This window comes from Squalius cephalus (genome assembly GCF_949319135.1).
Source record: "Squalius cephalus genome assembly, chromosome: 11".
Lineage (NCBI taxonomy): Eukaryota > Metazoa > Chordata > Actinopteri > Cypriniformes > Leuciscidae > Squalius > Squalius cephalus.
Genome location: NC_137132.1, coordinates 35,099,495 through 35,126,732, shown reverse-complemented (window position 1 = coordinate 35,126,732; position 27,238 = coordinate 35,099,495). Strand labels below are relative to the sequence as shown.

The 27,238-nt window shown below is 36.4% G+C and overlaps 1 protein-coding gene across 6 annotated transcripts in view; it reads left to right on the top strand.

Annotated features, from left to right (window-relative positions):
• dock10 (dedicator of cytokinesis 10) overlaps window positions 1–27,238 on the top strand; it is a 133,438-nt gene that overhangs the window by 29,560 nt on the left and 76,640 nt on the right. For 4 of the 6 annotated variants that reach the window (XM_079885595.1, XM_079885599.1, XM_079885598.1 and 1 more), the window contains exon 1: window positions 11,893–12,433. The exons of 1 other annotated variant lie outside the window; for it this stretch is intronic. In XM_079885595.1, coding sequence (XP_079741721.1) covers window positions 12,278–12,433 — 156 coding nt within the window. In that variant the 5' untranslated portion in view covers window positions 11,893–12,277. Of the gene's footprint in view, window positions 1–11,892; window positions 12,434–20,931; window positions 21,098–27,238 lie in introns of those variants that run through there. One more of the 6 variants, XM_079885597.1, reaches the window with a different exon arrangement.

The following is a 27,238-nucleotide window of genomic DNA, read 5'->3' as shown; positions in this document are numbered from 1 at the left end:
CTGAAGACTATTTAAATGCGACTCGAGTCCGAGTCTCTAACTCGAGTGCCCATCTCTCTGCTATGGAGACACACTTAAACATCAACACTCATCATGCAAACCTCAACAATGGTGACAAAAAAATTCAGATAAGCAGATCAAAAGTCAACAAAACCAACAAAAAATAAATGCAGAAAATAGTAAGACAATTCAGCTACATCATTTATTCATGCTGCAATGCATGCTGAGATTTTTGTACTATGCTGGCACCCGGCATGCACTGTGGCCTGAAACTTTTTTGTTGATTGTCACCATTGTTGAGTTTTGCTGATTGTTAATGTCTGTGCCTGTCCACAGTTTGTTCAAAATCACTTAGAATATCTCATTTCCACAAGACTGCTGGATCTCACGCTGGAGATTTGGTAACACAAAACTCAAATTTATTAATGCCGCAAATAATCCATGATAACACTTTGGATGAAGTCAGAGAATCTGGCCATTGTATGATGATAATTTCACTACTAAATAGCCAACATCACTTGATCTTATTTGATATTGATTTGCCACAGAAAATGTGTTTTATAAACACTGTTATAGTGACCAGAGATAACATCATAAAAACAAGGTCCAAGTGTTCTAGGGTCAATAGAAGGGCCAAGTGCACCACTAAAGAAAGCACTAAGCAGCTGACCGACAACACTATCAACACTGACTATCGCAACAAGCCTAGTTGGAGCTAAACTGCAGGACAGTAGCCCTCCAGGAAATGAGTTTGACATCCCTGCACTAAAGGAAACACTAATCACCATAATGGTGACTTCAAACAAACAACTAGAGCTAAACCTAAACATAATTTTTTCCTCTTGCGATAAGTTCTTACAAAAATCATGGCGACGGATGTTGATAGGTTTATGTATATCCCAGTCACTGCACTAGCCATTATTTTAAATCGAAGGAGACATAGGTGTGTTATCCAAGTATTAATGGCAAGGAAAGCCCCTTATATTTGTGAGCGGTACATATGAGGTGTTTCTCCCTCCTTCTGCTTCAAGGTCTTGATCAATTGTGGCATTTCTTCCAGTTTAGAATCCAGTTTTCCCGTGATACTTTTTATGAGTTTATGAGTTTAATAAAGAACTCTGTCTAGTCTTCTGTCCAAACATACCACGTCATCTTTAAAGAATGATCGACTTTTATGTAAGTCAGGTGACCCGTAAATGCGGGAAAAATAAACTGTTTCCATTGCAGTTTTGTGAAATATTCCTTTTTCGAATTGTTTTCAATTCGCCATTTCAATTTGCGCAATTTGAAGGGTAATGGAAACTCGGCTACTGATGCTCAAATTGTCACTTAAAGCAACCTTGAAATATCAGTTACAAAATCATTCTGATGGTACACTGATTTCCAATAAGCCGAATGACTTCTGATTCTTTGCCACATTCTAACCAAAACTCTGTTCGGGGAATACGTAAGTTTGGTGAGCGGGTACGAAATTCCGTGAAAATGGCTTTACGGCAAAATAAGTATGGCAACATAGCTTTGCGAAGGAGTTTTATCAGTACGGACATCCTTATCTCATACACCATTAGCAATGCATGGATTATATTTTGTAATTGAACTAATTCAGAGTTGCAAACAGTTTATACTGTCTTGATTTTAGTTGTAGTTGTCTGTGTTATGAGTCAAGACTAACGGACAAAAAAGTACATCCGACAGCAGAGTGGACCTCCCTACCAGTGTTATTTATGAAAGTCGACAACGGCTATAACCTTATCAGTGTCATCCTATCTCACAGAGTTTTGTAGTTTGTCTGGGATGTCAAAAATCAGTCTCAGGATAGCATCTCATGCCAGGTAAGCGTTGAAAGTTTGCAACCTAGCTTGTAATAGTCTATACTGTCAAATGTTACATGCAATGTGGCCTATCTTGTTACCAACATTTGATTAAAGTTTAAACGCTTAGCACACAATATATGTGTGAAAATTGTAACCATAATTTATTCTTTTTTTATGGTTGTAATATTGCTCACCTTATCAGTCACATGGTTAGGGTTAGGGTTAGGCTTCATAGCATTTGAAATGATTAAGCTTGTCAACAAATACACATGTACATCTATCCACTGTAATTATGACAGTGGTCAATTTATGACAGTATATTAATGAATTCCACTCACTTAACTGTAGTCGCAAAAATACATAAAACTACATACAGTTGTTTTAATTCATCACTTATTAATCAAATTAACTGCAACACTGCTTAAGTGTTACTTTTACGGTCTTTAAACTGGACCCATCAAGCTGTGTACATTTAACGCCTAGATTTTGCTGTGCATGCACCAAGATTCAGTCAGTGCCAAATGGCTGTGAAAAAAAGCTGAAATTCACTGACAGTATAAATAAACCAATCAGTCTCCAATCAGTGAGATCAATAATGTTAATACAGTTATACATTTAGTAAAACTAAATATGAATTAGACAAAGAGTGAGAGGAAAAGAGAGAGGAAACGCAATGCTTATCTTCCTCTACTCCTTCATGTCTGAAGGCTATTAATGCCTCCCTAAGGTGGAATTAATAGTTTCCTTTTCTCAAAAAAAGGAAAAAGAAAAAATGCTTCTCTCTATACTCATGCAAGGCTGAGATTGCCACCTGCAGGCCTCTTGGCTTTCTGCTGCCACTTACACAAGTGTAACTTGGTGTTGATCACAGTCGCAAAGAGTCAAGGGTGGTTCACAATAAAAATGATTCACAGCGACCAAACATCATTCATTTTCAAAAAGAGCTAGCGATTTCCAGCGACACAAGCAAGGGCAACAATTGAAGCTGTTTACACTGGCTGCATTCACACAGGGACAAAGAATGGGATTGTTTTACTCAGACCCTGATCATATATTATTAAAAGCGTATAAACAGACAAAAAAATGCAGGAGATCTGACTTTCTCACATCTAATCTCCCAAATGTTGTTTTAAATCAAATATGTTTGCAATAGGTGGCTCAGTGGGTAGAACTGTTGTCTCACAGCAAAAAGGTCCTCGGTTTGATTACCGGCTAAACCTGGAGGCAGTTTTGTGGGGAGTTTGTATGTTCTCCTTGTGTTGGCATGGGTTTCTTCCGGGTGCTCTGGTTTACCCCACAATCCAAAATACATACAGTACAGGTAAACTTTACTGTACCCAATAAATTGCCCATTGGGGTAAGTGTGTGAATGTGTGTGAGCCCTGTGATGGACTGGCCATCTCTCCAGTGTGTTTCCCTGTCTTCGGCCCGAGACGTTGGGATTGGATCCAGCACCCCCACGACCCTACAGAGATTAAGCTATTGGGAGAATGGATGGTCACATGCTATACGTGGACATTTGAGCTATGTCTGAACATGTGTATCTGATTCCGCTGGGCAATGACTGTTCTGTAATAGCACCGGTGTGCGATAGCAAGCATTACATTTAATTCCTGACTTCAGCCAGATTATTACTCACCAGTATTTTTAGTTTTAGGGTTAGGTGTAGGGTTGGAGTTTAGATTGAGCTTTACAAATTGGGACCAAGTGTGCAACACTAGTCCTGAAAAGTGAAGCCAAAGCGTTTTGATCGCCCCCAAGTGGCTGGATGCAGGATAGGTCATGAACCCTGCCCTCTCCATGTAATCTAATGGGACGTGAGATAAACTAAACAAATCAAATTACACTTCAAATAAATTTGGTCCAAAGATGGTTTCTGTCATTTTAGGTTGTTTTTATCACGCTGATGTAAGTTCAAGTGTTAGTTTTTTTTTAAATGTTTGGTTTTAGTCAGTTATTTGATGCTATAAAAATGGGAGTGCGATGCCATGATTGACAGCTTCTCTGAGTGAAGTAGCCACTGAGGCACCAACAGACTTTTTTCAGGATCTTTGGGTAACTTCAATTTCTACATTTCCATAACTGTTTATTTCACACTAGCATGAGTTGTTCTGCAGTAAACTGATGTACTAACTGATTCAGCGGGAGTGTTGGCACGGTCTTGACACCACGACTGAGGCTGCTCTACTTCACGCTCAATACTGCGTAGACTCGAGCTCCAAGATGTTACCGCCATATTGGGACATTGGCGGCTTCACTTTTCTACAGTGGAAGAGAGTGAAGGTGCGTCGTCCATCTTTTCTATGATTGGGACCAATCAGGTCGTAACCTTGATTATAATCGGGCAGGGGCAGAAATTGGCACAAGAGCAGCCCTTATGGCAAGCGAACACAAGTCATGTGATACACGTTGTGCACAGGAATAGCCGACGGACAAAATAAGTATCATCTAGGGATAATTAATTTAGGGATAGTTCACCCAGAAACTTAAATTCTGTCATCATTTACTCGCTCTCATGCCGTTCCAAAACCTTAAGATTTTCAGATTTGCGCTTATCTTCAGAACATAAAGGAAATATATATATATAAATAAATATTAATATAAATCAATATAATATAAATATCAAAAAGTTGCCAACATTAAAGACATTATGAAAGTAATCCATATGAATCAAGCAGTTTAATTCAAGTCTTCTAAAGAGACATAACTGCTTTATGATGAGCAGATTTTCAGTAATCTTCAAAGATTTAATCACTGTCAGTGTGAATGTGTGAACAATCGCAAACGTGTAGTTCATTTTTAATGGAAAGGGGCACACATCTTTTGCTAGTGGTGCACTAATGGTGCTTGTACATCCAAAATTTTGCATGTGCACAGCTCTTTGTGATGTGTGTGTGTGTGTGTATGTATACTGTATGAATACATATATGTATGTGTGTGTGCATGCATATTTGTATGTATGTATGTATGTATGCATGTATGTATTAAAAAATTGAGGGTTAAAGGTGATTAACAAAAAATAATCATTTGCATGGTTGAATGATGTTGCAAAACAGTGTTTGAAAGAGGGGGTCAAAACAGGATAGAAAATAGTTTATTACTTCTATTTTTATGTAAAAATCTTGATAACATTATAAGTGAACATTATAAGTGATCAGTGAACATTATAAAATAAAAAAATGCAGTTTATGGTCCCTTTAAATGAGGAAAACATAATAAAGTTAAAAAAAAAATTTTTTTTGTCTGACTACAAGAGAATCTGATGCATATTTTCACTGTTGGGATGCCGCATTCAAGACTTGGAAGTAAACGCCCACTGCTATTATTAGGTAACAGTTTTGCATATTAAAATAAGTAAGTACTTGGAGTTACCACAGTTGACACAGGATGACTTACAGTGTTTGTGTAAATGGAAATATGAATGTATGAACCATTGTTTGTCGCACTCATAGAGCTATTCATAGTTTATCCTTTTCAATAAAGTAAAAACATACATGGTCATTTGCAGTATCATGTTTTAAATCAAATGAAACATTGCAATGTCTTACTGATGACAAAACAGAAGATATCACTCAGTGAATGGCTTGGATCGAAACAATAACAAAAGCAGCGTTCTCTCCGTTCTTCCGTATCCAATAACCCCAACGCATTAACCCCATAAATGCTGAAGCACAGATAGAACAGCAAATCACAAACATCACAACTATTCAGTTTCACTGCGGCGCTACAGTACAAATACTCCGTACATATCAAATGATCTGTAACAGACAAAGCAATAGTGACACATGGTAAAAATACTGTTACTCAAACTTGTTGTAACCAATATAGTTGGCTCTGCATCATCTATTATTTTTTAGTCTCTCTGAACTGTGTCTTGTTTAAAAACGAATCTGCAGTAAAATGAAGTGAACGAACGAACAGTGTCTTACTGATGCAAATCTGACTGGAACATAAAAATAAAGATAAAAATAAAGTTCATCCACGCTTTCTTAATATTACGATCACAAAGATGGCAATGCAAAGACTGTGTTTTTCCACAGCTTGGCCCTTAAAAACGTCTTGTAGTCCTCAGAGACATTTCTATGGTAAGTAATTCTGTCTTTGCAATTCTCTCATCTTTACTACTGTTTTTGGACTAAAGAGGAAGTTTTGAGTTCTGAAACTTCCAGGATCTTTTTTATAGTACAATGATCTTTTACATTTCAAAAGATCAAGGAAAATGAGATTTCTCAATTCTTGACCTCTTTAAAACTGATTCTGATTTGCGTACAGTTTAACTGACAAAATACTGATTTGATTTAACTAATGAAATTCCTGAAATTCCTGTGGTGTAGATGGACAAACACTAGATGGCACAAAAGCTGTGCAATGAACTTAAGAGTCTTTCATGCACCCTCCATTGCAGAGTACTTGTCACATGGCTTACAGGACACACACACACACACACACACACACACACACAGTGCTCTCTGTTTCTCAGAAGTTTTTCTAGGTGTGCACTGTGCAATATCCTGTGTGTTGAGGTTTTACTCAGAAGTAGCCTCATATTCCACACACATATATTATTTTGCAGTTCACACACACACACACACACACACACACACACACACGCACGCACACACGCATTCAATGTCTAAACACATTGCAAGCATGTGCTCAGTTGATGCCGTTATGAGTAAAATGTGCTCAGTAAATGTTTTTTTTTATTTTTATTTTTTTTATTACAGTGACCAATATGTGAAATACCTGATGTTAATTTGCTTCACAGTTCTCATATGTGTGGTTCGAAGAGAAATACGAGCAGAGTGCAAAACTGCCTAAATTCATTGCAACAAACATGCTGGAAAGATATTTCGACATTTACAGTGGATAGAAAAAGTCTAAACACCAGTTAAAACAGCAGGGTTTTTTTCTGATGTACAAAAATGAAACAAAGATAAATCATATCAGTACTTTTACACTTTTAATTTATAAAGGTGTTTTGTTTTGATAATGCTGTTGTCTGTGCAAAAAAAAAAAAAAAAAAAAAAACCTTTCTGTTTTTAGTACATCTTTGTTGTGTAAATGTACCCTTACTTTCGTTTTCAACAACGGAAACTCAATCAAGGGAAATGTATGCCTAGAGCACCTCCTAGTGGCCATCATTATATTATCTATATATTAGATATATTCTGTATTTTACAACATAACGATGGAAATTTTAACGTGATTAAAGCTTAATTTTTCTCCAGGCACTAATTTTAGACTCTCATTAAACTACACAGTTGTTGTGACTTGTTGTGACTGACTTGTTTCAGCAGCAATGGAGGAAAACAGATCCGAGAGAAATCATAAAAAGGAGAATTAAAAATAAAACAAATGGAAGGAAAGAATATAAAAGGATGGATCAAGTGCTGTAACAAGTGATGTGATGTAACGGCTGTGAAGCGCTGCATGTAAATGACAAACTAATAAAGTCTATATCCAGCCTTTGCTTAGGCTGAGCGTATTTCATTTATTGCGTGTATTCGGGAAGTTGAAGCGACAGAAAACGTTACATTTAGGGTACGTTTACACGACAGTGATGTACTAAAAACAGAAAAGTTTTTCCTTCGTGTTTTTTTGCGTACAGACGACAACATTGTCAAAACGGTCCTTGTTCACACAGATCCGCAAAAACGACTAAAAACACTGTATTCTGCCAGTAGTTGGCGATGTCACTTTATAAAGAAACACTGCACACCTATAGACTGAACACGTGCACATGACATCACCGTTTTCACAAATGCACATTTTTGTAGTTTACATGAAGACGATAACGGTAGAATTTTCAAACAATTGCACTTTGAAACACACTTTCCTAAGTTTGCGTTTTCTGGCCCCCAAAATGCTGTTGTCTTGTAAATGAACGGCCAAAACGCATAAAACGTTTCCGTTTTTAGTTGAAATCAGTGTTGTGTAAACGGCCCCTAAGTTTGAAGGGAGTAAAGCCTGTGTTTAAAGGAAATGTAATTTTGCCAAAGAAGAACTTTTAATTTAAATAGATTTAAAAGGAGCCGACTTTCAATGTAAGAATGCAGAGAACGGACTTGTGTTCTCGTGGAGACCGGTCTTGCCAAGCTTCCTTGGAAGAACGAACTCGGAACCGGCCGCAATGACTTCTGGGACACCAGGCGAGTACTAGCATAGATATCATATAAAGGCTAGATGTCTCGTCCGCGCTGCTGGCCAATGGAGCTCGACATCCGCACACGGCGGCCATCTTACGACAGGGTGCTCGCTCACTCATAACATGGTGCATGTACTTTTAAATAACCATAAATTGCTCAATTTTCTACCGATTTTCAAACGGTTTGGTTTGTTATAAACGTCAGAGATGTAGCTATTATACTGCATACATATGAATAATTATGTTCAAAATGTTTAAGCATTCAGAATTATAGCCACGTTAATAACGTTTGTAAGAAACCAAACCGTTTGTAAATCCGTCCAGATTTCAGCGAGATAAGAGGATTTGTGTGCGTGCTGCTCACTCACCTTAATTCACAGAGTCCTGTCCTAAGATGGCCGCCGGTGATGCCGGAAGTGACTCCGCCTTAAGACATCTAGCCTTTATATGATATCTATGAGTACTAGCTCAAGTCTGCATTCGATGCATCCTCGGTATCAAGAACACATCCGGGTTCTTTCATGCGTCCTCTGTACTTGCGTTCTTGAGAATTGGGTCTGAACTTCGACGGTTATGATGACGTAAAACGAGAACACAAGGACGCAAGACCGCTGAAGAACGCATATTGAGAAACACCCTTGCACTTTGAAACACACTTTCCTAAGTTTGCGTTTTCTGGCCCCCAAAATGCTGTTGTCTTGTAAATGAACGGCCAAAACGCATAAAACGTTTTCCGTTTTTAGTTGAAATTAGTGTTGTGTAAACGGCCCCTAAGTTTGAAGGGAGTAAAGCCTGTGTTTAAAGGAAATGTAATTTTGCCAAAGAAGAACTTTTACTTTAAATAGATTTAAAAGGAGCCGACTTTCAATGTAACATGCCACGATCATTATGCTTATCACTGAGAATTTGAATAATTATATTGTAGACATGTGCCGGTATTTGGTAATACGATAATGAACATGCATGATATTGCTATCGTGGACACTTCAAAATAGCGTGAATAATTATTTATAATGAATTATTCTGATTTTTAGAGTACAATTTAAGAATACTTTACCAATCAACTGTTTAAAATGCCCAACACGCATGAGAAGCGCATGGCAGAATGAGTGAACGAGTGAACTAGCACACGTACGTCTGCAAGATTGTCTGTTAAAGATCACTTCATCTGGAAAGCATCTGCTGTTTACTAACATCTGATAGATATCTTTAAAGGGATAGTTCACTTTGAAATTAAATTTTGGTATGTTTTAGCTTACCTCAAGGGCATTCAAGATGTAGGTGTCTTTTTTTCCGCAGTAGTTTCAATTTTGATATTTTTAGGTCAAACCGTTCTTGTCTGTCTGTCATTTCATGCAGGTCTGTGGTCACTGTCTCAAAGAGCATGCACAGAGTCCAAATTAAAACAATTCCCCTTCGTCCAAATTAAACAATTCCCCATCGTAAGTACACACTGATGGCCTAAGACACGAAACGAGCGGTTTGTGTGAGAAAACGAACAGTATTTATATTGTTTTTACCTCTTGTATCACAGCCACGTCCAAGTGATCTGTATGCAGACTGGTGCATAGATATATACACTAGATGTCGCCTTGGCTACGGCAGTTCTTAACGAATGCCGTAGACAAGACGACATCTAGTGTATATATCTATGCACCAGTCTGCGTACACGTCACACACCAGGAAGCGCGCGCGCCCTCAGATCACTTGGACATGGTTGTGTAGAGGTAAAAACGATATAGCCTAAATACTGTTCGTTTTCTCACACAAACCGCTCGTTTCGTGTCTTAGGCCATCAATGTGTACTTATGATGGGGAATTGTTTAATTTGGACGATGGGGAATTGTTTTAATTTGGACTCTGTGCATACTCTTTGAGACAGAGTCCACAGACCTGCATCAAATGACTGAGAGACAAGAACGGTTTGACCTAAAAATATCTAAATTGAAACTACTGCGGAAAAAAGACACCTACATCTTGGATGCCCTTGAGGTAAGCTAAAACATATCAAAATTTTATTTCAAAGTGAACTATCCCTTTAAGATGTCTGTTTTACATGCATTCTAAATCTAAATCATAAACATCTTAAAGACATTTTCTAAACGCCTATTTGACATCTGACAGGAAATGTCTTATAGACGTATTGCATATGAGCAAACACTCTAACAAATACATCTTCCAGATGTAAACACGCACATCAAATTGACGTTCCAAACAGCCATTCAGATTTTTGTATTCGCTATGGTGTTCATCACAGCACCAAATACTTTAAGACTTTACGGATATTTATTTTCAAACTTAAACATTTTTATATATTAATCTGGACTACATCCTGCCCTAAAGATTCTTTATTGTTCAGTCACACTTTAAGGCTCCATTATTTATCATTGGTTAATTCATTAGTTAACATAAACTGACAATGAAAAATATATATAATATATATACAGTATATATATACTTACTCTAAAACTTGTATAGTTTTTTGTCAGTGTTTATTTAAAAACATCCAATTATGCAGAATATAAGATCATAATTATTTAATTGATGAATTGTCAATACAATATATAACAATACAATACATAGGGTATGATTTTACCCCTAAATGCAACATACTGACACAAAATGATAACTGCAAATCCACCTTTCGCTGCCTGGAGTCCAGTTGTTCCTGTGAATTGCAGCGATCCATTTGTTTCTCTGTTCTGTAGCTTTCAGCAGTCAAATTCCTTGTCAAATCTATCTTTACAGTGTTTTGTGTGTTTTTTTACGCTGAAAACCAATGCTGCACTCAGTCTTTTTGGCACTCACTGTGTGTCACCGCAGTGACTCCGGCCGAGGCTGACGTCACACGCATACTCTTCTTCTTTATAATTCTTCAGCACTTTGATCTGTTTGAAACATTTGTTTACTTTATACATTTTTGTGTATTGCTTTATTGTATTTAAATGTTCAGCTCTTTTAGTTACAAAAAAAAATTATTAAACCTGTTACAGAATGACAACACTTTTTTTTGCAACTTATTTCAATATCGTAATAATACTTTATACCACTGTGATAAAAGCTTCAGCAATTATCACAACATGAAAAGCTGATACCGTCACATGTCTATTGTAATGTGATGATCGAGTGTGGGTCGGATGCGGATGTCTAAATCTGAGAAAATCATAGGTTCGGGTGGATGGTTTATTTTTAACAGAGGATTCGGCTGGCGTTAGAGCTGATCTCTAATAGCTATTCTAGCAGCGGAGCTCTTACAGTATTTCACCATACAGTGCACATAAAGTATTGAGTAAGAAAGAGTACAAACAAATTAGCAGCTATTTTTGCAGAGCTGTCCACATCATCTGGGAGATTCTGTGTGACAGGCATGTAAAGCAACCAACCACAACCACAAGCTGTTGGGGCGTATAAATACGAAACTCGCCACAATAATAGACCTCTGTGCAGTGAATGCTTGCTCATTTAAACAGTTCTGCAATAGTCAATGCAAAAGTTTGGAATTCCCTCACTGAAAATCTTGAGTAACCATCAATGATTTAATGTCACTAACAAGATCTTTAGGGCCCGTTTGCTTGATATCTGAGCCTGATATTATCGCTTGTAGCTGTTCGATAGTTCACATCAATCTAATCAGACTCAATTTCACAGCTAAACGAAGATAAATCTCGAGATAAATCTAAACCTTTCTCACAAATCACAAGTCTGCTATGCTAAAAGAACCGAATGTAAGAAAACCAGAGGGAAAGAAACTGTGTGTGTGAGACGGAGGGTCCAGCAGACTGTGGGAGTGCGGGATTCTGGCTGTTTTTCCTGGTCAGCTGATGTGGAGGGCGGGAGCTGATTGGTGCGTCCAGCTGGGCACAGCTGCAGCTGATCTGTGTGAGACAATGTTGTCAGTGTTTCCTGGTTCTCCACTTCTCCAGAAAGAAAGAGAGAGAGAGTGTGCGGTTTAGGAAGACACTCACAGGATGTTAGTGGATCTGCAGAGGCAGACCGATACACCAGAGGACACAATGGCAATAGGAGAGGATGAGGGGCGCAGACTTGGAGGACTTAATCAACATGATCTTGATACTTTATTTTAATATAATTCTGATTTTATTTTTTTGATGACCCTAGATTAGGTCTAGTTGTGAACCAATTTCAAAAGACTTGAAGGAATCTTGAGAGAGAGAGAAAACAGACTGGTGTTTTTGCTGTTGTTCACTCTAAGAGATAGTCTTATCTCCTCTATCACCTCTAAGAGGTGATTCCGCTTCAGGTTGGAGTCTCTTCAGTCATCCTGAAGCTCTTGGCTGGTTTTGGATCTTCAGGCATGGGCTGTACCACCAGTCTACTACAGGCGTTGCACTCCGTAATGAGAAGAAACCATTCACACATCTTTTCATGCCAGCAGGAACAGCTTTTCTTGGAAATCACACCACTGGAAGAGGGGATGGTCACCAGCAGACCTCACACCATTATCATCATGGTAACCAGAGCTTCTTACCGTATTTTGATAACAGCAGTTTAAGGCTACTTAACGTTTCAGGAGTGACAAGCGCATTTAAATGCGGTAGTGAATCCCATATGATCGTTTTGTTTGTGCAGGGAACACGACTCACTCCTGAAATTGACACAGTGGTAACCGTAACCATAGCAACATTCTGGCATCTGGAGTGTTCGGTATCCACTATTTTTGACCAAAGTAATATTATAGTGGCCAAAGAGATATTCTGCAATTTAACCACAATCACTGTCGACACAGGCGTCACATTTTGTTCATGCTTGAAAGGCTGATATGCAGAGCACTCTCTTTAAGTTTTGGCTTGTTTTTGGGCTTGTTTGGGTTTGGCTCATAAAGAGATCAAGTTTAGGAAGTTATTAAAGTGGGCGGGTGGTGCCATTTTCGTTGCGTAATTCTGGTCTTGGTCTCAATATAAAGCACTTGGATTTTTTCCCAGTTTATAATTGGCTTGTTCTTGTTGGCTGTTTTTCTAACAAGATCTGGCAACACGAGAGCCTCTGTCAAGGCTCGTACCTCTTTCCCTGAGATTTGCTTGCGTCGTCCAAACAGAAGAGAGACATCACTGATGAGTGTTTAAATACATCATTACCAACTAGTTTTTCAGTTCAGTTTTGCACACACTAGAAATTTTGTTAATGCTGTTGTCACTACCTGCATCTTTCAGGAGTTAATTCAGTTGTACAATGCGGTTGTCACACCCGTAAATGACTGAACTGTGTGTGTTTACACAGTAAAAGGTGAACGGAGAACCGAATGTAGCTGCAGTGTGAATGTGGCCGGAGAGAATACTGGTTCCAGAGTTCTAAAAATATTTCAGAACTGCAGATTTTTGATTATTAACAGATGTCACATGCTCAGCACCACATACTAAAAAGATATATATATAATGCTGCTTCTGATATACAGCAGAATAGTCTGATAAATTACACTCATTGATTTTTATCTAATTTAGTTTAACATTTACATGTACTACTAGTGTTGACAAAATCCCTATTCGCACGGTAATTGTTTCTCATGTGGATGTTTGTAAAAATAAATTTGCATGGCACCTCAGTGATAAAACTCACGGATTCGCATTGCAATTTATTGTTCCGGGAACCCGGGAACGCACGGCTCACGTGGTCCGTCGCATGATTGTCTGCTTTATGTAAAATGTCATGTTTGGAATAAGAAGATTAACGCATTTAATTAATTTAGGAAAATAATATCCTATTAATTATATGATTATTTTGAGAATTTTCTCTTTAAAAATGATACATTGAAATTCGTTGTGGGTTATGTTATGTGAACTTGACAATTTCAAGTTACTCTGGCAAGTAAAAGTTATTGAAACAAATGAAAATGTGTTTGATAACTTTTTATTTTAAATTGGACTTGCATGCGTATGCAGTTTTTTCATCACACTGACCTGCGTCTCACGTTTTTAACAGCAAAAAACATGTTCTGTGTGAACCAGCCCTTAGGCTACATCTTTAAAATGCATCCGGATTACAGCGAATTCATTATCATTATCGTATATGGAGCTCGGCAGTGGACAAAAAGGATTTTAACAGTGAATTCTGAATCGATCTCTTCTTGTTCACTCAGAGATGTGGATTTGGATGGATAATGAAACTACCACACGACCTTGGTGTTTGTCAAAAAACGGGTAATTCGGCCGGGGATTTTTACACTGACATTCTAGTTTCGGACGGCAATAAAATCACAGACCAACCCCTGCTAATGTTGAAAGTACCTTACGTTCCCATGAGAAACAATTACCATCCAAATATGGCTAAAATCGATTTAAAAAATATGGAAGTTATATGTATAGAATTATTTTTTTTCCAGTAGACCTAGTTTAGTTTTTGAAGTGATATGGACAAATCATGACTGAAATTACAATAATCTTCTGATATCATATTATGAGGATGCTGAGCCCTGTTCTTTGTATGTGTTCAACTGAGTTAAATGGATATGTCATCGCAATCTCAAACAGAAACAGGAATAACAGTGATGTGTTTAAAAAGAATCTAAATCTGAAGCAAAATCAACAAAATAATTTAGCACAGCCTGACGTTATACTTTGTTCATGTCTGTATAAATCGTTCGAAATGCTGAAATACAAAAACAACAGTGTAAGACACAATACAAATTTCATTATGGAAATAATGAAACACACTTTATCCTAAATTTTTCTTTTGTTCGCTTTGCTCATATAGAGTCCAGAAAATCTGTGTAACCTTCTAAAATTACTTGGTTGGCTGGTGATAAGTTATTGTGATGCATAATCATTTTCATACAGTACAAATTAAATAAATGGTATTATGAAATGCTGCATTTTTACAATATTTATGTGCAATTCCAATGATACACAATTCTCTAAGATAATTATCTAAGCCATTTTCACATTTCCGGGGTTCTCAGAAGTCATCATAGTTGGGTAAACTTCTATAGTTGTGAACTGAAACTACAACATATATCATTTTTGTGTTCCCATTTGCTCCAATAGAAAAAAAAATAAATCCATAATGTTTCTATAACTTTCCAAAAAAGGAAAAAATATCAAGGACTTGATTACAGTGGTCAAAAGAGAGAAAGATGTCACATTTGCCATCACTCCCTCAGCCATTGTATAAGAAACACTCTGCAGTGTTAACTAGTTTTCTGTCATTTAATCCCACATGGAACAGAATAATCTAGTGCTTTCCATATTATATAGTTTCATGTATCTGTTCATCTAGATCGCGTTGTGTTTGTGAGGTTTAGAAAAGAGACCGTGGGGTTTGATCCAGGCTACAGACCTGATTCTGACCGAGCTCACAGACAGAGAGAGGAAGAAAGGCACACCCATGGGAAATGGAACTCCAGAAAAAATGCTGGGATCTTTGGGAAAAGCCAAGCAACAGCTGTGCTTATGTTCTGTAGCGAATCAGAGACAGATCTGAGATCTGTGGTCGTGTGAGAGTGAGGCAATGAAAGAGACTTATGCTGTGTTTCATTTACTATGTTTAAGTTGATATGGCTCATTCTCAATCAACTGAGCAGGAATACATGTGAACTTGTGCAGTGATTTTCCATGTAGGTCAGCTGAAAGAGAAAAAACAAGCTTGAAAACAGCTCTGCATCTGGAGTTACTTATGCCTTCATTCATTTAATTCTTTTTGCTTTTTTTCTTCTCTTACTCTGTTCTTTTTAACAGACCGTTTGAGAAAGCTATGCACATTTCAGCCACAGAACTGCATATATAAATCCATGATAGCTGATTGTTTGCTTTGTCACAGCAAAGGTAAAAATGACAAAAATATTACTTAAAAAATATATATAACTTTGATTCCCCCCTCCCCCCTCCACACACACACACACACACACACACACAAATTGATTTCCAGCATTTTTTACCTTCATAGTGGCAATTTTTCCTAACTTCATAAAATGTATACAACATCTTTTTTTCTTCATGTAAAGTTCTTAAATTTAATAAATAAATCAAAATAGAATAAGACAACACTATATGGCTGTTACCAATCAAATACAATCAGTATCAACAAAATCCATTTTTGCATTTGAAGTGGCATTTAGGTATATTTACAAAGATGCTGTTTAATGCAACTCAGATGTGGCTTGTAATTACAATTGCAGTGTAATTATATAATAAGAGTTTTTTTTTTTTTTTGATTAAAATGTAAATATACAGTAATAAGAAATTAGTCGTCTTATTGAGAGGGTCATTAAATCATTCAGTCAACTGATCAACGGCTGCCAGATACACTGACTATCAAAGCAACATGAATGAATTAAAAAGTCTCAAGCATGAAGAATGCCTTATTAAGCCTATACACTAAAATATAACAAATGTACAGGTAGTGGAACTCACTCCTAACCTGGTGTTTCTGTACATAACAGTGAAGACCTACATTGGGATATCTATTTGCTATAGATATATTTTACATGAAGAAGCAGTGTTAGGGTTGCACGACTACTCATTTCTTTTAGTCGAATACCCAAGTTACACAAGTACTCGAGGTTTATGTTATCGCTTTTAAAAAAGACATACAAAAATATAGTTATCCTCTATTCATTGTCTCTCGTTAACGTTATGCGATTGTGTTGTAATCTCTTAAGATTTAAACTACATGTAGTTTAAATCCCAAGAGAGAGATGCGTGATGCAGAATGATCAATAATAAGAAACTTAAAAAAAACCTCAGATTACAACATAAGTATAGAGTACAACACAATCACGTTGAGGAGAACTTATGCTTGTCTTTTGCTGGTTCGTTTTGTGATGACGCTTGTGTTCTTGTCGGTTGGTGGTGTGTCTGGTGAGTAACCGGTGTTCTCCCTGTTTTGCTATAGATATATTTCTGTTAGTTTTGCCCTACCATGGGTCTTTTGTTTTCCATCCCTGTTGGCTGAAGTTTTGTGTGTTTACATTTTTCTTGTTTATAAAGATCTATTACAGTGGTTCTCAACTGGTTTGATCATGGGACCCACATTTTCCCATGGTCATTAAGAAGCAACACAGTTGTTTTTTTTTTTTTTTTCAGATATTTGACCTAATTCCTAAAAAATATTTAAAAAAATATATAAATACTTCTCCTGATGAATAAAACGAACATCATACCTGCATGCAAATCCTTTCCAGCTAACATACAAAGTACCAGTTACATAATTTATTGGTACTTTGTGGTAATTTCGTAAATGTATTTATTATGAAGTGATATACAGCGCTGAGAGTGAATGCTATGAGCACAGTATAACAGCTGACAGGACAGGAAAGGTTTTTATTTTTTCCGGTGTTGAAAGACTTTTTATTTCATAAGTTATGAAAATAACATTTACTCACTTAAACTGCGACTGACTGAACTGTCAACGGCTTTCACGCACGTCTTTCACATCAGAAAAACCGTGACCCACCAGTTGAGAAACACTGATTTATTATAAATTCTGTCCTGTCCTCAATACCTAACATCATTAGACTGGATTTCCATTTGTTATTCATGAATCATAAAACACCTGATTTGACTGGACTAACTTCATTTTACAAATCCAAGCCGGACACATGAATGGTATTTCAGTTTCGTGCAGGACGCAGATTTAGCCAGGGACTAACAGAAGAATCTTTGCTACACAGCCCTTTTTTGGCTGGTCTACAGAAGGCACAGATGACTTCAGGTACCCAAACTTGCCATCTGTTTCACACAAAGGTAGATTTATTTCTTAAAGGCCCACTGAAGTGCCTTGAAACGCGCAGCTTTGTACGATGCGTTGACGTAATTTCCACTGAAACAGGAAGCTAAGGCGGGACATATTGAATTGCCCCTCCCCCTTTTCAAATAGCCAATAGCATTTAGTTTACCTCACAGACTGCAAGTCGTACTTGAAAGAACCATGGAAGCGAATCTGAGGGCTGATGATACGTTGGATTCAACAGTAGAGGTGTGAATATATTCTACCTATTTCATTCTTAACCAACGTACAGTTGGAAAACAGAGTAAAACTCGAGCGTTTGAGCAGTTGAACACATATCTCTGAGCCATATTGCTCCGTGACGTGTCAACGGTCGCTTTGGCCAGGTGGTATTTATAGTATAGGGGGCGGAGCTTTAGATTCTAGAGAGCATTTGATTGGACAGAAGATGTGATGAGAAGAATCCTCAGTGATGTTATTAAAATCTATTTTAGCGGAAGTGAGAGACTCTAAGTTTTGAATGCTTATATCTCCTAAATGCAAATGTAGTTATTGTTTTGAAACACACCAGCTTATTCATAACCTTAAGGCTAACATATTCATACTAAAAGCTAAAAAAAACTTACATTTTGATGTCTTTAAACATTACCATTGCACTGATGTTCAGACAGATTCAGAGAATAGGGAGGTTGAGAACAATTGTTTCTTTTTCCAGATTGATATTTGTGAGATTGAGTGTGATTTGATGTTTGGCTCTATGACTGCACAGACTGCCTTCTTATCTCTCTTTTTCTCCTGTCAGGTTTTATCAACCAATAGTGGTCAATATTAATGCATTTATTAAAATGAAACGGTTTATTATTTTATGATACAAGACAGACTGAAATTGTGGGAAGTGAATGTGCATTTATCTAAAAAAATATATTTACTCAACATTCAAAATGATGATGAAAACATAAAACGTGCATTTTACACTGAAGCACTTTAAATACATTTTGAAACACAAAAGGTATAACTAAATGCTGTAACTACAACTCATGTTAATCAGGCGAGCGGGCAGGGCAACTTTTTGATGCCTATAATCTCTTATCTATTCTTTTTAATAGAGTGTTGCGGACGGTGATGACGTATATTTCTGTAGGCCAGCCCGGATGTTATCATAACCCTGGTTTTCTTGATAAAAACCCAATAGGTTTTTTTTTTGCATTGGCTTTTCCAATCTTGCAGAAAACATTTAAGAATTTTGAAGCCTAAGTACAATCATCAAAAGGAAAAAGCAAATTGTAGGCTATAAACAAAATATGCATAAACTTCCAACAACTTTTTTCCCTGAAAGTTGGAGTTATGATAATAAGCAAGAGCTCGATTGTAAACACAACGAGGATGTGAAAGCGGACGAGTGAGTAGATTTACCTGTTTGGCTGATGAAGTTTAAATGTCCCCGACATCCTCTATTCCTTTCAGCCACTTGTGAGCAACCACCTTTTTTAACACAAGTAAAAGCTTTTAAAAAACAACAAGGGTATTACATATGTATTTTATGTTGTAGAATGAGACATGAAAATATCTTGAGCTTGTGTTCACCACGGATCTTATTCCAGGCATTTAACTAAAAACCCATTCATTGACTTCGGGACAATGGAGCCAGAAGCGCTAACATGTTTCTGGATCTCTACAACTTTATTGGCCTGGCTGATACACAGAATCAGTCTCTCACCACTGTGCACACTTGAACAGCTTTCATTACACTGAATGACTGGTCTGGAATAGTATTACTACTTCAGTCTACTTGCTGATATACAGTACTGTGCAAAAGTCTTAGGCATGTTAATATCCCCACCCCAAAAATGTCCCCAAAAATGGTTTTAAGTCAGTTATTTATATCTTTTGCTGTAGTGTGTCAGTAGGAAATATCAGTTTACATTTCCAAACATTCTTTTTGCCATTAATTGTAATAATCCAGCGAGATTTGTGTATGCACAAGGAGTCTGACAACAGCCGGTATGATCTGATCTCACCATCATCGAGTCCGTCTGTGATTACATGAAGAAACAGAAGAAACTGAGACAGACTAAATCCAGAAGAACTGCGGGAACGTCTCCGAGACGCTTGAAGAAACCTTCCTGCAAAGCTACAGTACTGTGAAAAGTACTGGCACTTGTGTTAAAATGCTGTAAAGTGAGAATGCTTTCAAAAATAAAATCATAAATTGAATTTATTTATGATTTAACAATTTTTGGTGTAATGACCCTTTTCGTTTAAAACAGCTTTTGTCGAAGTTTGAGTTTTTCAGGGAGCTTTGCAGGAAGGTTTCTTCAAGCATCTTGGAGACGTTCCCGCAGTTCTTCTGGATTTAGTCTGTCTCAGTTTCTTCTGTTTCTTCATGTAATCACAGACGGACTCGATGATGGTGAGATCAGATCATACCGGCTGTTGTCAGACTCCTTGTGCATACACAAATCTCACTGGATTATTACAATTAATGGCAAAAAGAATGTTTGGAAATATAAACTGATATTTCCTACTGACACACTACAGCAAAGGATATGAATAACTGACTTAAAACCATTTTTGGGGACATTTTTGGGGTGGGGATATTAACATGCCTAAGACTTTTGCACAGTACTGTATACAAATAAACTTGGATTGATAAAAACACTGAGAGTGTAAGCGAGCCAAAACGTGGATGTTTACATGCATGTTTGATGTATGTATTCATTCGTATGACTGCACTGACAGTATTGGATGTGAACAAAACATGAACTGAATTGAGCTGGATGATGAAAGCTGCTTTATTGCTGATTTAGCTTCGTTTCATACCTGACGATTTTTACAATATCGACACTGACATTAAAACTGAATTGAATCAATACTGAACTGACTCAAAGTGAATATGATGACAGTATTGTCTTCTGTAGAGCTGCTTATTGCAGAGTTGAACTCATTCCATAACTGATTAACTTAACACAGTTATTGAATTGAACTGAATCAACACTTCGGCTAAAAATGACACCTTTTGTCTTTTTTTAGACCTGCTTTACAGCAGAATTGAATCTGTTTGCATCATTGATCATTACTTTCCTGTTTATTACTGTAAAGCATCTTTAAAGCAATTAATATTTAATAAAGTGATATGTAAATAAATGTGACTTGACGTGTATATGAACATGTTTTCTTCCTTCATTTCTGTCACTCTCGCTCTCCATCTGTCTCTGGTGGTGAAGTCACATGTAGGTCTGCTTCCCCCTGACCACGTGCTCTGTCTAACAGGTTTCACTTGCTCAGGAAAGTTCTGCTTCTCTCGCAAAGGTCGACTTGCTGTGGCATCCGCATACAGTCTGCTTATCAGTGTGTGTGTGTGAATACATGCAGAATTATGAGCTTCAGGAGTAAAATCACATTTCGGAAGAAGATAAAAAGCAGACGGGTGCGGGCAGACTGCAGTCGAGTGAGCTGTGTATGTATTTCATCATTCTTAATTTAATATTTCAACTCTGCTTTGTGTTTGACTTTGGCAGTGCACTCGCATCAGTCAAGGGATCTTTAATCAATCTGGGATAATTTCATGTTTTACCTTAATCGCAGTACTTGTACTGTACATGTGTCCGTTGATTTCACTGCTTTCTGGCTTTTTTTTTGTTTTGTTTTTTGAAAAATGTCTGTCCTCTGGCAGTGCCCTTTATTTGTTTCATAAAACATGCGAATACAGTTGGTTCTTCTTTGAGTCAGTGTTTGAATTGAACTGATGATAACTGGTCAATTATTTATGAACATCTGTTCAGTACTGTTGGCAGGTGTTGGTACACACAGCCTGATTGTTTCACTAACGTACATGCCCTTGACTGATGGGCAATAATGTTTGTTGCCATGGAGAAAGACTTTCCTGTGTGTTATGGATAGCTGTGACTGTTTCTTGATCTCCACACCCTGGCTGTTGATGTTGATAATGACTCTTCTGCCCACTGTGAGATTATTTTGGTGGATATTCTTTACTTGTTCTTAAGCAACCACTAGACACTTTTTTTTATTATTATTATTATCCTGAGCTGTGCAAACAAATCTTACTAATTTGCTAATTCATTTATTCTTATGTATTCCGTTAACAGTGGCGCAATCTATATATAGATAAAACCAAAAGCAAAACCAAAATATAACCATGAGTCTCAAGTTCCGGGGTTCAGTCCTGTGGATGCAGTTGTTGAAAAATAATTCAATTTAAAAATAAATGTTCTGTTGTATTGCTGTTAACATATACAAGACAATTTTCATTAATTAGGGTATTAGTGGCTTCTAAAATATCTACCAAATGACTAGACAAAGCAACATTCCGTCATTTAAAAAAAAAAATTATTTAACTAATTAATACAAATTTTGTGAGGAGGGTCTGTAGATGTAGTCTGTAGGGAGAGCGGGGCACAGCCTAACACTTTTTGACTTTCTCAGTAGGTGTAAATCCACTTAGGGTTCACAGTATTTATTTATTAATTTCACACATGTCTAGTACAATTATGTGGTTTTGTTTCAAGTAAAAAACAATACAGTGTTATTTTTTTATTTATTTTTTTTTTTTTATTGCTTTACCCCGAAAGAATGGAAGTGAAATGTGACAACATGCCTCATAGTACATTGTAACATGACCATATGACAGATTAAAATGTTATCTGATCTAATAAAAACAAAATATACAAGACCAACTTAAATATTTTGTCAATAAAATGTAATTATGAATTTTTTCATATAAAATAATGGCATTTTTTATAATAAAAAATATTCAAGGTTTTTGAGTTTGACAGCAAACACACCGCAAAACACAGCTATACAGAATATTTCAAAACATAAAAATAATTAATAATTTCTTAACATTGACTCAATAGAGTCTAAAGTTTCTCAATATAATTCATAAAAGTATAGAATAGAATAACATAGTTATATTATAACATGCCCCGCCTGCACAACTGGGATTTAAACCCGGCTAGTGTCTTCTGCTGGTTAGATCAACATTAAAGAACTATCTCAGATATAAGATTACAATAATATGTTTTACATAAAGTAATATGTAAAACAGAGATGAAAATTAACTTAAATTTACTTTAGCTATGGTTAAATAAATGTTCAGTGAAATCTTCCAGAGATTTTTATTATTATTATTATTATTATTATTATGGTGCAATTTTATCTCTATATAGTGTTGATATGGCAGCTAGTAAATACACTAAGATTTATCATGCTGGCATGTGTGGAAAGTTTTAAAGCATGTGTGTTGCAACTAGCCCCGCGTTAGTTTGTTCCCCTCTCGCAATGCCAAATGCTGTGTGAATTGGCTCCTAGGAAAGGTTTGAAAATGTAAGTTTTATATAATGTGATGAGTAAAATATTGTCGGCTCATGGACAATTTGAGGATTACAACTCTTTTCTGTGGTCATTGACTGTAGACTGTCGTCATTCTCCGTGTTGAAGTTATTTTAATTTGCAACCCATTTTGGGTTAATTGAATGATTTTAACCCAGCTGTATTAGGAGTGGGTGATATGATCTTATTTCACAATAAAATAAATTGTATTTCATGATACAAACAATAGGACAAATAGAATAGAACAAAGATATAAAAAAAAAAAAAAAAAAAAAAAAAAAAAAAAAAATGTATCTTCACTGAATGAATTAAATGTAAATTGATCCTTATTAAAGATACAGAAGAGCAGTGAGTTATTAAAAAAAAAAACCTTGGGAGAACCCAGGCTCAGTCGGGGGCCAGTTCTCCTCTGGCGTTTATGAACTAGAGGCCGGATTTAACTGTTAGATTAAACATATTATATGAATGCCTGGCTAAAGAGATGCGTCTTTAATCTAGTTTTAAACTGGGAGAGTGAGTCTGAGCAACGAACAGTATCAGGAAGGCTATTCCAGAGTTTTGGAGCGAAATGTGAAAATGCTCTCCCTCCTTTGGATGATCTGGATATCCAAGGTATGACCAAAAGCCTCGAATTTAGTGATCTTAAAGAGCGCGATGGACTATAGGGCGATGGAAGATCCGTTAAATAGACTGGAGCTAAGCCGTTTAGGGCTTTATAAGTCAATAGCAATATCTTGTAATTAATACGGAACTTTATAAGTAACCAATGTAGTGATGATAAAATCGGTGTTATACTGTATGATCATATTTTCTTGATCTAGTAAGAACTCTAGCGGCTGCATTTTGGACTAACTGTAGCTTGTTTATTGAGGATGCAGGACAACCAGCTAATAAAGCATTACAGTAATCTAGTCTCGAGGTCATGAATGCATGAACTAACTTCTAAGGTGGAAAAAGGCTGTTTTTGTAACATATGAAATATGATTTTCAAAAGACAGGTTGCAGTCTAGTATAACACCCAGGTCTTTTACTGTAGACTAGAGGATAAAGTAACAGGACATCCTACTATGTTAAAGTTGTATTGTGAGAGGTTTTGTGGGCGGTTTTTTGAACCGATAAGTATTACCTCTGTCTTGTCTGGATTTAATAAAAGAAAATTACACGTCATCCAATCTTTTATATCTTTAACACACTCTGTCAATTTGGATAATTTAGCATTTTCATCCGGCCGTGATGAAATATATATTTGAGTGTCATCAGCATAACAATGGAAACTAATTCCATGTTTCCTTATAATATTTCCAAGTGGCATCATATATATTGAGAATAATAGAGGGCCTAACACAGATCCCTGCGGCACTCCATAGTTTACTGAAGTTATGATCGATTTTTCTAAATAGACAAAATGGTAGCGGTCAGATAGGTATGATCTGAACCAGCTTAATGCTTGTCCTTGAACACCAGTATAATTTTGTAGTCGATCTAAGAGTATTGTATGATCTATAGTATCGAACGCAGCACTAAGATCAAGTAAAACTAGTATTGAGATACAGCCTTGGTCAGAAGCTAAAAGTAAATCATTTGTGATTTTAACGAGCGCAGTTTCAGTGCTATGATGCTGCCTGAATCCAGACTGAAACTTTTCATAGATGTCATTTTCTTGCAAGAAAGAGCCCAGTTGAGCGGACACAACTTTTTCTAATATTTTAGACATAAATGGAAGATTTGAAATGGGTCTATAATTTGCTAGATTATGTGGGTCAAATTGTGGTTTCTTAATGAGTGGTTTTATAACTGCCAGTTTAAATGTTCTTGGAACATGACCTAAAGATAAAGATGAGTTAATAATATTGAGGAGAGGCTCTTCCACTATAGGTAACACTTCTTTCAGTAGTTTAGTTGGTATAGGATCTAATAAACATGTTGTTGTTTTAGATGAAGTGATACGTTTATTTAACTCTTTTTGTTCTATAGTTGTAAAGCACTGTAATTGTTCTTGCGGGGTGATAATTGAGGCTGAGTTATAAGGCGTGATTGAGGACTGAACATTTACAATTGTGGTTCTGATGCTTTCTATTTTCTCAGTGAAGAAGTTCATGAAATCATTACTACTAAACTGTAACGGGATATTTTGTTCAGGTGATGTCTGTTTATTTGTTAGTCTAGCCACGGTGTTAAATAAAAACCTTGGATTGTTTTGGTTGTTTTCTATTAGTTTGCGGAGGTGCTCAGCCCTGGCTTAAGACATAACCGATTGTGTTTACATGAATACGCCACATGATTGGGTATTTTAATATAATTGTGTGTGCATGTTTGACCATTCAAGCTCAATAAGCTGAGAAAGAGAACTGAGTTGAGGATCGCATGCTGTCTGAGAGGTGGCTTTATTAGTGTGCGGTTTGGTTGAGTCAGTCAGTGCAAGTATACCGTATCGAGTCATTTTTTCACGGGTTAATGCACTTAAAATCTCATTTAAACATCATGCACATCATTCTTTCTGTTTACTCATTCATGCATGTTTCCTCATGACTCTAATGTGTCAATGACTTATACTGTGTTTTATATAAATGATATAACAAAATCTCTAATGATAGAAACGTACTATTGTCATACGGTACTGCCCAGTATAGTAATTTCTAAACAATAGATGAGTTCAGAAACAACTGTTGATGAAGTAAAAATACAAATAAATCAATTAAATATTTTTGCAGTCAAAATATACAGGACAATTCGTAATTAGGGCATTAATGACTTCTACATTATCTACCAAAAGACAAGACCGAACAAAATTCTCCTGAATTTTTTGCTTGTTTTTGGTAAGGAAGGTCTATAGATGGTATATGTCAAATTCTGTGTGAAGTGGCTCCAAGGCCAGGTTTTAAAATGTAGGTTTTGTATATAATTCAAGATGTGACGACTAAAATTTAGTTATTTGCACATGTGTTTGATTACATTTTCAGCTTTGGCAGCATGTTCTTAGATTTCTCTTGTTAAAGCTTATTTAGTTGCTGAATGCACTAAGATTAGTGTGATGTCTGCAACACAGGAAACTGTGTTGACACCACAGTATTGTGGTTTATTTAGGAAAATGACTAATATCTCCTTTAAGGTGATGATACACAGGGCAATGTTTTTGAACAATGTTGCCGAGCAATGTTGCTTGGACACCGTCCCACTGAGAATGGGCAACAAATTTCTATCTGGACACTTTAGATTGTTTTTTTTATTTTTTTGACACAGATGATATTTGACTGGCTTTTATATGTTTCTCATTTTAAACTGTACTTTTCGTATAATTAGTGCAGGGTAGAGTATAGAATTGGCTACGGACAGTAGTACTTTTTGGTTTTGGTTTTCTGCAGATTATGTAAGACTAGTACATTGACTAGTACAAACCTTAGTAAATCACCTTGCGTGATTCATTTAAATACTCTCCTCCCATAAATGTTGCGTCTGAAAGGGAAACTTAAAATATTGTTTAATTTTCTATGTCTGATGCATGAGGATGTGGGGGTGAAACACATGCCTCAGTAAAACTAAACTTATAATCAACAATATTTATATACAAATAATGATTTGCATTGCTTTATGTCTGGGCCTCAAGATCCACTGTCCTGCAGAGTTTATCTCCAACCTTAAACAAACTCACCTGCCTTTAGCTTTCTAAAAACCCTGAAGACCTTGATTAGTTTGTTCAGGTGTGTTTTATCAGGATTGGAGCTAAACTCTTTCAACTCTTTCTTAAAAATTTCAAGGGCAAGAGTTGCCCACCCCTGCTTTGTGGGATTGTAGTTGATTCCTTCATTAACGATATTTAAAAAAAGTTTGTACCATTGTGTATTTATTTTCAAATACTTATTTGCTTCGAATAAAATGTTGTGATTTATCTGAGAGCTGGTTGGTTTACTTCATGTTTTTTTATTTAAATGGGTCAAAAATTGATAAATCAAATTTTCCTTATCTTTTGACATATAAGACATTTTAATCCGATTTGTTCATATAGTAGGAAGTAAATACAAGCAACAAAACGATTGAGATGCCACTGAGGACAACAAAAAAAGTATGTGCATTGCCTTCCATGTGATCCTATTAGGAAAGTGTGGATGAACTTTATTTTTAACTAAGTTCCAGATTGCATCAGTAAGACACTGTTCGTTTGTTCACTTCATTTTACGGCATAATTCTGAGTAACAATGTTTTTACCGTGTGTCACTATTGTTTGGTCTGTTATATATAATTTAGTATGTAC